We start from the raw sequence: 15,965 nt of genomic DNA, 5'->3' as shown, positions 1-15,965 counted from the left end.
GGAGTGTTTCTAATTTCCACGACATTTTAACATAATATTAAAAAATAAATTGATGGGGAAAAATCTTTTTCTTAGATAATCATCGAGATTGTCCTCTGATACGTTATCTGTTATAGGCTCATTTTGTATTTAGATTCGGAATATAGTGCTTTTCGGCTTTTTTACTTACATCTCTTAGGATCTAAATTTATCACAGAATTGCAAAACAACACAATAAAATACATTTATCCAATTTGTTGTATTTTTAGATTATAACGTTCATGAATTAACAGACTTACAGTATTCCTGTTGACGGAGTTTTTCCAAAATTAGACACATGACTTTAATGTGAAGATCTCGCATTAAAATTCACACATAGAGTTTATTGGTTTCTACATTATACCTTTCTCATACGTAACAAAAAAGCTTAATAGACAATGAACCTTCTACTAGATTTAGTCCAATAACTGATCAGACAGATTAACCGTACAGATATACAGTTCTGATAACTAAACAGCATTCCTAATTTCTATATAGCTTGAACCATTTTTGAGTTATTCTATCTCCACGTTCACGGAAATATAGAAAGATAGTTTGTTTACCTGTAAAAGGGCTTCATCCAAAATATGAAACAAATCTTTCTATCTTGAAGTAAGAATCCATATTTCAAATTCATTCATTTCATTGCTTTTTGATTGGTTTGGCATAGTTATATTAACGTCCCGTTTTTAAAGTAACACTAGGGCTATTTTGGGACGGACCTCGTCATTTTGAGCCGTGGCCAGATGACGAGGACGACACTTGAGCTAGCACTCCCCCTCTTCAAACTTCCACACCACACCAGTGAGAAGACGTTTGGCTTCGGCGGATTTAACTTGCTCTGGTTCGAAAGCCGAGACCTTACCACCAGGCCACTTTGGTCCCTTATTGCTTTTTGAATAATTGGATTCACAAAATAACCAAGCAACAAATATAATTTAATCTAGAGGGTCAGGTCTCCCCGAAATTTTTTCGCATACTTTCCGATAAAAGTCTTATTCCCCCCACATAAAATTATGGACCGCAAATGCCTTGCATGGCATTAATGAACAATAGTTATGAAATATAAATCTTCGGAGTAAATCTAATATTTTTAGGGAAACTATTGTGCGAATATGTATTTTGAACGCCATTTTGACAACCGAATGAAACCAAAATTTGGCACAAAACAGCAGTTGTTGTCACAAGATAACATAACTATGAATGCATGCATGTAAAGTACAGATCGACAGATGGTTAACCGTCTAGTGACTTAGTTCAAGATGTGATATCTATGTTTTTACTGCTAAATCTGTGTACCAAATAATATTTACATTTTATAGTTATCGAGTTCACTTTTTCTCAAAAAGCCAGAGAAACAGACTTTCTGTGAATGGATTTCGTTCAAAATTTGATCGAGGTTTACGATTTCGTCGTAATTCAATATGCCAAATTTCAGTTTTCTAGTTCAAAGCGTTTTTGAGTCATCTGTTCATAGAGAAGTCGACTGATTGAGACAGATATAAAGCAAAAAATGTATTTTACGGACTCGAGGAGATACTGTTAGTTCAGTACTATCACTGAGACGATCACTTTTTGCCAAGTCTATCTCACTAAAGGGTAAGACGCGGAAGGATATGCGCATTTCCAGAATTAACTTTATGGCTAAAGGTAAACATCTCCTCCTTTCATATTTCCTCTCACATCTATTTTGTGAATTAACAAATTCCAAAGCATGAGCAACAGTGCGGAAGGTTTTAGAATATGTCAAAACCTCAAATTTTTGCGGCTTCTGTTATGTCTAAAGCATGCAGAGTTATAAAAATTTGAAGAAGAGTTTTTGGATATTTACAATATTTCCCTTTTGCATACTTCATGTAAAAGAAGTATAAAAAGCAAATTTATTACCATAGAAATAATAATTTTATGAGGAGTTTTTATTCTTATCCTTTCATTTCTTTTAGATTGGTAAAAGGTCGATTACCTATAGCGGTGGAAAATACATAAACAAAAACATACCTTTTGGCACACTTTCAGTAGGTGTCTTCGTATCTAGACCAGCAAGCATATCTGAAACAAATCCTTCAGGAAACTGCTGGTTTGGATATTCATCCGGTATTCCTGGTGAGAATTGTGGATCAATTGTTGGGGGATTGATTGACATTTCAGTTTCTGAATTATCCTGATTCTGTATATCCATATTTTCCAATTGGGATTCCTCTAAATATGAATAGAATTATAATAACTCAATAAAAATTTAAAACCAAGATAAAGAAATTCTGAAAGAATTTATTAAACTCAGTGAAATATTTCAATTTTTTTACCTAAAATTTTCAAAGGTTTGGGGCTTGAATATAATTATTTATGTTTCATCATGGTGGATAAAACACGTATTTATATGCTAAATTTAGAATATGAATATTTATTAATTGTACGAAACAACTAAAAAATATTCGCAGGCAATTTTTTTAAAAATTTTTTTATAATATGTATATCAATTCCGTGTAATATCCAAACTAGTGTATTCGTAGAAATTAGTAAAGATAACCGAATAAAACTGTGTCACAGAAATGTTTTGTATGAAAATAAAGATGGTCTATTTACTCAAGTTGGTTTATATGATATGTTAGTTGTAGGGAAATGTTGCTTTCACATGGAATGACTTCTGAATTGCACTCCATTTTCATAACGCATTATACAACAACCGTGATTTCAGATTACTGTGTTTTAGGAATGTTGACTGTTGTTTGATTTTTTTGTCTTTTAAGAAACTTTTCCAATTGCCTTTTAACATCTTTCTCATGGATCTTTGCTAATACAAATTCTGCAAGCCAATATATATATAATATATATATATATATATATATATATATATATATATATATATATATATATATATATATATATATATATATATATATATATATATATATATATATATATATATATATATATATATATATATATATATATATATATATATATATATTGCCGCATAATGAACTACTGATATCAATTCCTGTGGCTTGGTTGGCAAGACACGAGACTGTAGACCTTCACGACCCAGGTTCGAATACCAGCCAAGTCAGTTTTATCCAAAGACTGGAATTTTAATTTAAAATGTTATTTATTATTTCTCTAGTTTCTAGTTGATTCTAGATCTTTTTTTAAATGTTCTATCTGGATGTTTCTCGAACATTCTGAGAGTGTATATAAAGTCAAGTGTCACCAGTTGTGGTCGAGTTATCGGTCCTGTACGCTTGAGAGTTACTTTGCTTGAAAAAAATAAATCTGATTACTTGTTCAACCTAACAGCCTTGTTATTTCCAATCTTCGTGACAAGTTTGGTGGAGGCGCCGGGTACTTATTCCTGCAACCGTGGACGATAGCGAAAACCTACGGAGGAGCCTTCGATTGAGAGGATTATCTCCCGAATTTGGATTTTACTCTCCAGAAAGCAGAAAAAGGACAAAATTGTCGGTAGAAGCCAAGCCCGTAGTAGTGACTGTTCCTACGCCCCAACAACTGAGGAGCCCATCGACATTCTCCGGAACGCCTGGAGAGGACCCTCTTAAATGGCTAAAGGAGTATGATCGAGTTGCCCATTTCAACAAGTGGGATGACATGGTGTGTCTCGCCAATGTATATTTCTTCCTAGATGGCACTGCTAAGCAGTGGTTTGAAAACAACGAAGACAACTTGAATTCCTGGGAAGCGTTTAAAAATGGATTACTAGGACTTTTTGGTGACCGTCAAAAACACACCAAGAAAGCCGAAGAACAACTTAAATACAGAGCCCAGAGCCCAGCGCCCAGGGGAGAGTACGCAGTCCTATATTCAGAGCGTATTAGGTCTCTGCCTAGAGGTTAATCCATCGATGTCTGACTGCGAAAAAGTGTCACACCTAATGAAAGGTATTGCCGAAGACATTTATCAGGCCCTTTTAATGAAAGAAATCACCACTATAGCTGATTTCACAAAATGGTGCAACTATATAGAGGATATGAAGCAAAAGAGAGTAAAACGACAGAGATTTGAGAGGCTACCAAACGTCGTACCTGTAGCATCCGTGGAGGACGAGCCAGATTTGACGTCCCTCATTCGCAGAATAGTGCAGGAGGAAGTTCAGCGGTTGGTTACCGAACTTAAAGCACCTTCGGAACCATATTCCCAGTCGTTAGAGGACCTGGTGCAAGACGAAGTCGTAAAAGCTTTGGCACCAGTTTCAGCAAAACCAACCGAACCTCGACCAAGACCATCTTATGCAGCTGTGGCCAGACAAACCAGAGCCCCTGCTCAGAGGTTGCCCGTACAGTCAAGAAAAACTGATATTTGGAGAACTGCCGACAATAGACCAGTTTGTTTCCACTGTGGCCGTCCAGGACATGTTGTGCGCTATTGCAGAGAACGGAAAGCTGTATTTGACAATTATCGACGCCGCCAACAGAACTTCGAAACTGACGCTGAAGAAGAAGAATACCGCCGACCAAATACCATCCGCCGTTCCACACCCAGTCCATCTAGAGGCCGATCCCCTACACGCCGTTTCAGATCACCGTCACCGTATCGTCGATCCAGTCAGTCGCCAAGCCGCAGAAATGAGGAAAACTGAACGGAGCGACCTTCCTAGGAGGTGAGGCCGCATGCAAAGGAAATCCTCCATCGGCCGCCAAGATGACGGGAAATCAACTGGACGTCATTACAGATAAGAAACCTATACGTGCTCTAGTCGATTCTGGAGCCTCATTTTCGATCATTTCCGATAAGTATCGACGGTCGTTAAAGAAGGTTTTGTTTGCTGACACCAAAAACCTTGTACTGAAAGTCGCTGATGGAAGTTTCATCCGACCGATCGGAAAATGTATCCTGCGTGTTCGGATAAACAGCCGAGAACTGCCGTTTGAATTTATTGTTGTGCCGCATTGTAGTCACGAAATAATCCTTGGATGGGACTTTTTAAAAGCTTCGCAAGCCGTGATCGACTGTGGTCAAAGTGAACTATACGTAGAAGACATTTGCCAAGACGTTGCCACACCAGACACATGGAAATTGTATGCCACAAAAGACTACACACTTAAACCCCATTCTGTGACAAAAGTAGCAGTATCAGGATACCATGTTCAAGGAGACCTAAACGTAGTCATTGATGGTAATAAGCAGCTGCTCTTTGAGAGAAACATCGCCGTGCCATCCATGGTATATCCTTATACCATAACAGGAAAAGTGAAATTTGGGTTGCCAACTTGCAGTCCACGAACAGAGTAATCCCTAGAAGAATGTGCATAGGCCAAGCCGAACCACTGGATGGGGGACATTTATGTGTAATTTCTAGCAAGTCAGATGACATCGATGCACAGCAAGAGACACCAAACGTCGAAATGGATTGTTCACCGATGTTGTCACCAGAGTTGAACAATGAACAGAAAAACAAACTAGCTAAACTGCTACGACGTTTTACTGCAATCTTCACGAAGACTGACAGCAGACAGCTGCACGGACGAATGTGAGACACCGGATTCACACGGGTGATCATACTCCAATCAGCCAACGAGCCTACCGAGTCTCATCGACCGAAAGACGCATCATTCGTGAAGAAATTCAAAAGATGCTCGATAACGATATCGTCCAGCCGTCTGAAAGTCCCTGGTCTTCACCCGTTGTACTCGTGAGGAAAAAAGATGGAAGCTGGCGTTTTTGCGTTGATTATCGCAAGCTCAATGCGATCACGAAGAAAGATGTGTATCCTCTTCCTCGTATCGATGATACATTAGACTGTCTGAAGGGCGCCAAGTTCTTTTCTTCCATGGACCTTCGCTCTGGATACTGGCAGATAGAAGTAGACGAGGCTGATCGTGAAAAGACGGCATTTATAACACCCGAAGGATTATACGAGTTTAAAGTCATGCCGTTCGGACTTTGTAATGCCCCCGCGACATTCGAGAGAATGATGGACAATTTGTTGCGCCATTTCAAATGGATTATGTGTCTCTGTTATCTAGACGATATAATAGTGTTCTCGGAAACTTTTGATGACCATCTCACTCGATTAAGACTTGTTTTAAAAAGCCTTCAAGATGCTGGTCTTAAACTCAACCCGAAGAAGTGTCTTTTCGCGGCCAGAGAAGTAAAAATACTGGGCCATCTTGTATCTAGTAGTGGCGTTCGTCCTGATCCTGACAAAGTGAAAGCCGTTAGCAATTTTCCTACCCCCAAAAACGAACATGATATACGGAGTTTTCTTGGCCTTTGCTCATACTTCCGGCGATTTATCAAGAACTTTTGTTATCTCGCTGAACCCTTGCAGATGCTGCTAAAAGGTGGTGCGGAGTTTCATTGGGGTCGTGAAGAAATGAAAGCTTTTAACAGTCTGAAGAAAGCGCTTACGTCTGATCCTGTATTAGGAATGTACGACGAAAATGCCCCTACAGAAATTCATACGGATGCCAGTGGTTATGGTATTGGAGCTGTCTTGGTGCAAATCCAGAATAAAGCTGAAAAAGTAATCGCATACGCCTCCAGAACTTTGACAAAAGCCGAAAGAAATTATTCCACTACCGAACGGGAATGCCTCGCCATTGTGTGGGCAATCAACAAATTTAGGCCATATATATTCGGAAAACATTTTACAGTTAAAACCGACCATCATTCGTTGTGCTGGCTTATGAGTTTAAAGGATCCTTCAGGAAGGCTTGCAAGATGGGCCCTTCGACTTCAAGAACATGATTTTTCCATTCAATATAAAACCGGTAAGAAGCATAGGGATGCCGACACTCTCTCGAGAAATCCAGTGGAAGATGAGACTCATACAACAGACAAATCCCTAGCCGTTACCACGAGTATGAACCTTGCAATAGAACAGAAAAAAGATCCAGACCTTGTAAAAATTAACATTGACAACAACAGCCGATCCATAGAAAAGAAAGGATTTGAATTAATTGACGGGGTTCTATACAGAAAGAATTTTGATCCAGCTGGACAAAAGTGGCTACCAGTCATTCCGAAACATCTACGAGTCGACATACTTCGACACTTCCATGACGCTCCTACGGCAGGCCACCTTGGTTTCGCAAAAACTTACGACCGAATCCGCAAAAGATTTTGGTGGCCAGGGATGTACCGAAATGTTGTCCGATATATCATGCATTGTCGGGATTGCCAAAGACGAAAACCTATTCCTCAACGACCACCTGGACGATTAGTTTCCATCCCTCCAGCTATAGCACCTTTCCATCGCATTGGGGTTGATCTCCTCGGAAGATTTCCAAAATCTGGTCGGGGAAACAAATGGATCATAGTCTGCACAGATTATTTGACACGATATGCCATAACAAAAGCCTTGCCGACCGCCGAAGTCGAAGAAGTAGCAAAGTTCTTGCTCGAAGAAATTATTCTAAAGCATGGAGCTCCACGAGTAATTATTTCGGATCGGGGAGCCGTTTTCCGAGCAAGACTTGTTTCCACCCTTGTTGACCTGTGCAATATCGATCATCAGTTCACGACCGCGTATCACCCTCAAACAAATGGACTGACTGCTGTCCATGTATGTGGATACAGAGCAGAAAAATTGTGACGAAATTTTACCGTTTGTGTCCTTTGCTTATAATACCGCTAAACAGGAAACGACAGGTTTTACGCCTTTCTTTTTACTTCATGGACGCGACGCCGAAACGACGTTAGATACAATGTTGCCATTCTCTCCCAATGATGTAGATGATGATTACGTCGCTAAGATGGTTGCCAGGGCTGAAGAATCAAGACAGTTAGCCCGAGTGCGAACCCTGAGTGCCCAAGATAAAGACCGTCGACGTTACAACGCCAAACACCGAATGGTATCTTATGCTCCTGGAGATCTCGTATGGATTTATACTCCAGTCCGAAAAGTTGGACTCTCCGAGAAGCTCTTAAGGAGGTACTTTGGGCCTTACCAGGTTTTACGCCGTTTATCAGACGTAACATTCGAGGTGCAAGATTTTGACCCTGAATCCCGAAGAAGACGACCAAGAGACGTTGTCCATGTACTGCGAATGAAACCATACCATGATCCCGACAAGCAAATTGAAATTGAGGACAGTCAAAATGAAAATGTCGTACCTGCCGAAAATCAAGAAATTTACAAGGGTCCCATGACACGTTCCAGAGTAAAAGCCCTTAACCTGATTGACAGCGGGGCGCTGTCTTTCTTTGGAGGGGAGTAATGCCGCATAATGAACTACTGATATCAATTCCTGTGGCTTGGTTGGCAAGACACGAGACTGTAGACCTTCACGACCCAGGTTCGAATACCAGCCAAGTCAGTTTTATCCAAAGACTGGAATTTTAATTTAAAATGTTATTTATTATTTCTCTAGTTTCTAGTTGATTCTAGATCTTTCTTTAAATGTTCTATCTGGATGTTTCTCGAACATTCTGAGAGTGTATATAAAGTCAAGTGTCACCAGTTGTGGTCGAGTTATCGGTCCTGTACGCTTGAGAGTTACTTTGCTTGAATAAATCTGATTACTTGTTCAACCTAACAGCCTTGTTATTTCCAATCTTCGTGACAATATATATATATATATATATATCTTTTATTTTGAGGTATAAGAGAACAAATTTCACCTCTGAGTCCGCTTTTTCCTCCTCTAATTTCACTTTCATCCTACAGTTGATGAGAGGTTTTCACACTTATATTCAAGGGACCCAATCAAAGTATGTCGTTAGCGATATAAAATTACTTCTTTTTGAAAATAAATGCTTTAAATGACGTAAAGATTTATGTTCTACGTTATTTAAGGCAATTATTATGAAAAACTCTCATTTTAGACTAAAAAAATTTTTCTGCTACAATGAAAGTTAACAATCTTATGAAATTTTGAATAACATTGTTTAATATAATCAACGACCATCTAAAGCAAAGAGCATGCGTTATGCTTGAGATTGCCATTGAGATGATCATTAATAATCTGAAATAACCAAAAATAATAATATTTAAAATTTCATAACCCGGTCAACTTCAATTGCAGAAGGGTGGTTTTTTTATTTAAAAGGTTTTCTTTCAAAATAATTTACTTGTTATTTTTAATAAAGATTGTATTAAAATTAAGAATTCCTGATTTTTTTTCTGCAGTAGGTGTCTTCATTCTCACTACACAAAGTTTATTTTTCAAGTGGGAACTTCATACACATCATATCATACATAAATGAAATTTTGGAAAACACAAAATACGATCACGAAATATAATAAGTAAATAAATAAAGGAATATAAAAAAAAACTGAAAAATGTGAAATATAACGAAACCTGCTTACAAAACTCTCTTGCAAATATGAATTAAAAGTATTGATAAAACTTTCTTTTTTTTTTTTTAGGAATGATAAAACGTTTACTTTCTGAAGTGTTAGAAAAAAAATGCGAATAAAAGTTCTGAAATGTGAAATTGCGTTAATTTTAATCTGGGCAATCACAAATAACATATGCCTAAGGAGATTATGGTGGCGGTGAGGATTACGACACCAAAAAAAAAAAAGAAAATTATGTTTGATGAAGATGATATCTTTTCGTGATATTTTCCGTTAAGTGATCAACATGATTGATAGCGCACATGACGAAAGGTTATTAGTGATTTCACAGTATGCTATGTATTTTTAGGATTATTCCATTGTCAGCTTTTTCTTATTCGTTGTTGCGTCATGTTTTAAAATTAAATTAATTATGCTCATCTTCAATGTGATAATGTTGATTATGATTTCTGAATCTTACTTGAATTTGAGTTTTAAAATAATTTTAAAAAATTCTGCAATTTTTAACACTATTTATTTCGCTAAGGCGAAAAAGAATGTTTAATGAAAATGGAATACAAAACTTTCAGTCTCATGAAATTTGAATTTTTAAATAATTGGAATAGCATTATTTTCAACTTCCGAATTTTGTAGCTGGCATTCGCGATATATTTTTGTTGGAGAAATTAAATTTCAATGACATATTTACCGGGCACCGCATTTTTGTGACACATCAATTTACTTGAATCAAATTTAATTTCAAATATTGATTCTTCCATGAGCAACTAATCAAGGCATATTATAATTTTCCTTTAAAACTTAATCCATAGATTAATAGCATTTCGATTCTATTTTACGAATAGATAAACAACTCACCAGTAGTTAATTGCAGTTTTTCGGCCGAAGTCACCTGATCCAAACCAGAAAGTATGTCATCCACGAAATCAGATGGAAATTTCATTCCAGGATAGTCATCAGGAAAGCTTGGCTCAAATTGAGGATCATCTGTTACTGCCATGTCTTGAATTGTAGTTCTGGAACCTTCATCATCATCATAGGTTGTCAAGTAACCTTCCTCTTGTATAGGAGAATTATGGGTAGAAATTCCACCTTTTCTCGAATTTCGACTGATTAGATTCTTTCTTCTATTAATAGTTCTTCTTGGAGGTCCAGGATTTCTTCTTTGAGGACTCTCAGCCATTGCAGCATTGGAATTATCACTTGATGTGTTTTCAGATGAATTTACATCATCTTTCTGTTGAGATGGATCAGAATTAGACACCTCCAAACCTGTGAAATGAAGAAACATTTTTTAAAATTTTATTTTAAGGAAGTACAACGATGTCTTGAAATTATGTCATTTCGATTCCCACAAAATTACAGGTTTCTTATCCCCATCTTATCCGCTTTCACTTCAAGTAATTCCCATTTTAGAATATAAAGCTAATGGAAAATTTAGAATCGAAAAGAAAAGGTGACAATTTTTTTTTTTTTTTTTATCAAGAAATTATTTGAAACCCATTCCAGAAATTGAAGTCGCATTTGTAACGGAAGAAAATGGAAGTATTGCCAAACACAATTGGAAGTTGATAGTGTAGTGAAAGCTTATAAGCCAGTTAACAGCGATGCTGCAGGAGCAATTGCTTTTGTATTGTGGTCAAGTTACTCAGTTGCGAACCATAAGGTCCCAGGTTCTATCCTCGCGCATCACATATCTCTACAATAGTAACAATGGGCTCACTTAGCAAATAATTCGATTAAGATCTCAAAGGAACTTGAGCCAATCTCTATTGTAAGCCAACGCGTATTTAATGAGCTTGATTTTAGATTCTACAAGAAAAACAAATAACAATTGTAAGCTTATTAGAAAATCTGAATTGAAAATGATTACACATTTTTATGACTATAGATTCAATGAGGGGACGTATTCTAGTTGCAAGACTAGAAATAAAATAAATATTAGCTGGTAATGAAGAAAATTTTACTTGTCTCTAAATTTATAGAGTTATCGATAGCGATATAATTTCATTTTATATGACACTTCCAACACATATTATTTTGTAACAATATATTTCAAAACGACGTTCTTTAACACAAAGTTTCCTTTCAAATATATATGTTTTCTAGAATTTAGTCTCCAATTAACACTCGCTTATTTTTATATGCTAATACAGATATCGCTTTACACAGTTTTTGTCGGTATCAATATCGCATATTATACACAATGTTTTTAATTCATGCGAAATTATAGCTTTTGAATATTTAAAAGAAAACAGATCTTTCATTTTTTTCTCCGATTTTAGTTAATTTATACAGATAAATAAATTAATCAGTAATTTATTTGGAGGGTTTCAGGTTCGAGATCCGATTCCACCGAAGAACCGTCGTGTAAGGGGGTCTGTTGCACGTCAATTTTTGTTTACTCCTAAGGCGTGTTAGAGATTAATCGCCAAATAACTCGCAAACGATAGCACGATAGAGCGTGAATTCAAAATTCAAGTCAAAAATTAATATTTCGTAACCATTGTACGACAAAGCCATGTAAGGTATCCTTTGGCATGACTTTAGAGAGAGTATGCAAGAAAGTTTTAGGGAGACCACTCCTGCTGGTTTTAAAAAAGAGTTCGATATTTATACAACTGAAACTGACAGAATTGCTGAAACCTTGAATATCATATTTTAGATCGTTTTAATAGCTCCTCCGAAGAGGAGTTTTCGATTCGTGCGAGTGCGATACTCCTTGAAAACGAAATAAAATAATGAAATTCGGGGCTTAATATCCAGTCAGTTTTGATTACAGAAAATGGAAATTAAAATAAATTATATCGCTTCATTTCACTAAATATGACGAATGGAATCTAGGGATTGTGTAAAAATTTAGATTTCGTAATGTTTTAGCTGTAGATTTATTGATTCATACTACATAAATATAATCTTTTCATCATTTATAGAATAATATTTCTATATATTCTGTCCATAGAGTACATATTAATTGTAGGATATATTTTATAGGACACATTATTTATATACGTTATTACATTTATACGTTTTACATTATTATATTTATATGTTTAGATCTAGGAAGGCCGCGGTGGCATAGTGGTAAGATCTCGGCGTCGGAAGAGGAGGGTTTCAGGTTCGAGATCCGATTCCACCGAAGAACCGTCGTGTAAGGGGATCTGTTGCACGTTAAATCCGTCAGGACCAAACGTCCTACCGCTATTGTGGTGTGGGGAGGGGGTGGGGATGCCAGCTCAGGTGTCGTCCTTTTCATCTGACCGCGGTTCAAAATTACGAGGTCCGTCCCAATATAGCCCTAGTGTTGCTTTACAACCGTACCTTAATATAACTAAACTGAACTAGAGCTAGGAATTTTTATCAGCCGTGAAGACGTTATATTAGAGAATTTTTTTAAGTTTCCCGAATTAAAAACTATGTGTTTTCTTTAACAAGATTGCTGAAAACAAGAATAACAGTTACAAATGTAAATTAGTGCATTTCATTATCATTTAATTTCTATATCTAGAAGTTAATGTTAGTAGCGCAATTAAACAAAATAATAAAGTTCTTTTTTGTGTGTAGATATCTTATGAGTTAACATCTTCAATATGAGTAAAAAATTACTTTCTGTTGTTGCAGCGTTTCCATCCGGAGCAGGGCTGTTTCGATCTGGTATAAAATCGTCGAAGAAATGTTCTGGGAAAGTAATTCCAGAAGAATCGTCCGGTAAAGTCATAGATGGATCTAAATTTCCTATATCCAATGAGTCATCCTGAGAATTTCCCGGTTCCTTTTCTAAAAAAAAAAAATAATAATTCATTTTAATAATAATACTTACATTCATTCTTATTAAACAGAACAAAATACGGAGTAACGAGATAGCCCAAAAATTAGAGATAACTAATAACAGATAACTAATAAGATAGAATAAAATAAAATTTATATGACAAAATAATCTTGCTGGTTTAAAAGAAAATTTTTGGAAAATTTATTTTTTTCATTCGGATTTTCATATATTTTTTAATGCTTTTTGCTTGGGGGAGAAATAACAAATTCAGTAAGAACTAGCGAAAATGAGAATAGTAAGATTTAAACATTTTTTTTCTCTAATTCCTGATAAAATAAATTTTTATTTCTATATTTTAGAAATGTTTCAGTTTTCAAAAGGGCAAGAATATAAATTGCTGTTTCTGAGAAATTGTTATCATCCAGAAAAGGTAAATTAAACAAGAATTTTATTTCAGAAATGAATTTCATCCAGAAAAAGAATATGTCACAAGAATACAGGTAAATGAGCATAAATATACTATATTAAGTAGGTAAAGGATATTTCCATATTTGTCTTTGCGGATTATAAACTGTATTTTAATAAACCGAATGTATAAGTTATTTCAAATACATAGACTATATAACTAGTAGTAGTGCACGTATTTATAAGCAGCTCTACTTATGTGAATGTGGGATGCAAAATAGTTAAATAAAGAAAAGATATTTAAAAATTTATACTAATTCACCAAAAAAAAATCTTCATGATGGAGATTACAGAAAATAATCGTTATTGTTAAAATTCTTCTTTTATTATTATTACTTCTTATCAGCTAAGTACTAAATTGTACTTTTTAATATAAAAACTCGATTTTTCTTGACATCTTTTAAGTACATTCATCCGAAATTCTTCTACAATGCGTGTAAAACACTTTAAGATAAGCAAAAATATTTTGTGGTTCTTGATAAATTTAAGAACAGATGATACAGATTGTGTTAAATATTATTAAAAATTGAACTGCTAATAAAAAAAATGAACATAATGTATCTAACAATTTATTATAAAAATAATACAATTAATATAAAATATTATTTCTTCTCGAGTAAAATATTTAAAGGCAAAGGTTGTTAAAATCGTTGAAGACATCATCAGTCGTTAAAGGTCAACACTTTCTATTGAGTAAATTGTTACTTATTTAGTAATGGCAAAGTGGATAAACTGTCTGAAGCTGAAAAAAAATATATTTATACTCTTTTTTAAATAAAAAAATAAGTAATCGATTTAATGACAGAAAAACGGGAAGATCTAAAACAGAAATTAAATTCTCTTCGATATTTTAAAAGGACATGGAGAGAGAGGAAGTGACCTTGTTTGTTGTTTGAGAGAAGAAGAAAATGTTGTTGAAGTTAATAATAACAGGAAAATTATCATGTAAAATTACGAACGAAATATTAGTATAAACGTTTTTACAGAAACAAGCTGAAATATTATTTCTATATTTAAGAATTTTAAGTATAGAATAGAGTGCGTAGTATTATTTTATTGATCGAACAGAAAAAAAATATAGCATTTAGAATTATAATGGTAACTGACTTTCTTTGCTGAAAAGAAGTGAAATGGTCAGCTCAGATGGCAAGAAATATTACTGCCATATTTTGGGGCGAGAAATAGCTCTCCAAGCATGTTTGGAGGACAAACTAACAGCATTGCAATCCCATTGAAAAGTTGTGGGAATTATGGTTATTTAAACTATTGAAAGTTATGGCTATTTAACAAAGACAACTTAGCAAAATGGGAGACATTTTTCTCCTATTGAAGCTGATGAATTATATAAAAGAAGTTTTGAACTGAGAAAAACATTAAATCAGTATTCGAAATTTTAGATATTTGAAATAGATACAACATAAAGTGAACCTAAAAATATTAAACACTAGTCGTCTTTGGTGACTAACAGGCTCGCTGGAGATATATGCGTAATTTAATTTCAGCTAAAACTTCATATCCATGATTGCATCTACTTGTCTGACATTAAAGCTAAGTTATTTTAATTGTCTTGCGTATATTCTGTTCAATGTACATATAAATTTTTATTTTGCGAACCAGATTTATGACATCATAGCCCTATTATGTCCGGTTCATCTCTAAATTTATTTAGTGGTATCGTGGCTCCACTTTTTTATTCGTCCTGTAAACTTGTGGTGAATAGCATATAAGCCAGTTAACTGGATTATATGCTATTAACCAAAGTCGTCAGACTCACTTGACGCAGCAAACAAAGTCGCCAGACTCACTTGGCGCAGCAGCATCAGCAACCACTCACCCACACACACTCGTTACTTAACTGGGTACAGCCCCATTTAGACAACAGCTAATATTACATCACCACTCAGCATCCATATCGTTCGTCTCAGCTTCGACTCACTGTGGTGAATAGCATAGTACTGTGGTGAATAGCATATAATCCAGTTAACAACTACGCTACGTGAGCGTACGCTTTTGTATCATGGTTTAGTTACTGGACTGCGAACCACAAGGTCCCAGGTTCTATCCTCTCGTATCACTTATCGCTACAAAATACATAGATATTAATCTATGTAGTTTTAGGATCTTTATTTCTGTTCACGGCTATCAACAATGGAAGGAAATTATCCATTAAGTATTTGATGAAACAAAAAAAAAATGATTTGGGTTTCATTCACAACAATAAAATTACTGTTGTGAAATATACTTAAAAATATTTTTAAAACTTAATCAAATCTAGACTAAAGAATTTTTCAGCAACTAGAATGGCATCATTGAAAGGTTGTTTTTTTGTGTGTGTGTAGGAATATTTTCGGAAGTTATAGATAAAAACATCAAAATTAGAATTTTATTTATTAATCAAAATTTTAATTCATACTTCAAAAATGCGCCTTCCCACAATCCGAAGTATATTTTTGATGGATA

The 15,965-nt window shown here is 35.2% G+C and overlaps 1 protein-coding gene across 1 annotated transcript in view; it reads right to left on the bottom strand.

Annotated features, from left to right (window-relative positions):
- Positions 1–15,965, bottom strand: part of LOC129963071 (mucin-4-like) — a 63,261-nt gene that overhangs the window by 35,891 nt on the left and 11,405 nt on the right. The window contains exons 4-6 of the mRNA XM_056077108.1: positions 12,878–13,048; positions 10,130–10,543; positions 2,017–2,217 (exon numbers count right to left, since the gene is read on the bottom strand). Of these exons, the coding sequence (XP_055933083.1) occupies positions 2,017–2,217; positions 10,130–10,543; positions 12,878–13,048 (786 nt within the window). The remainder of the gene's footprint in view (positions 1–2,016; positions 2,218–10,129; positions 10,544–12,877; positions 13,049–15,965) is intronic.

The sequence above is a fragment of the Argiope bruennichi genome, chromosome 1 (genome assembly GCF_947563725.1).
Source record: "Argiope bruennichi chromosome 1, qqArgBrue1.1, whole genome shotgun sequence".
NCBI lineage: Eukaryota > Metazoa > Arthropoda > Arachnida > Araneae > Araneidae > Argiope > Argiope bruennichi.
Note: the sequence above shows the minus strand (reverse complement) of the source record. Positions and strands in the feature narration are given on the sequence as shown.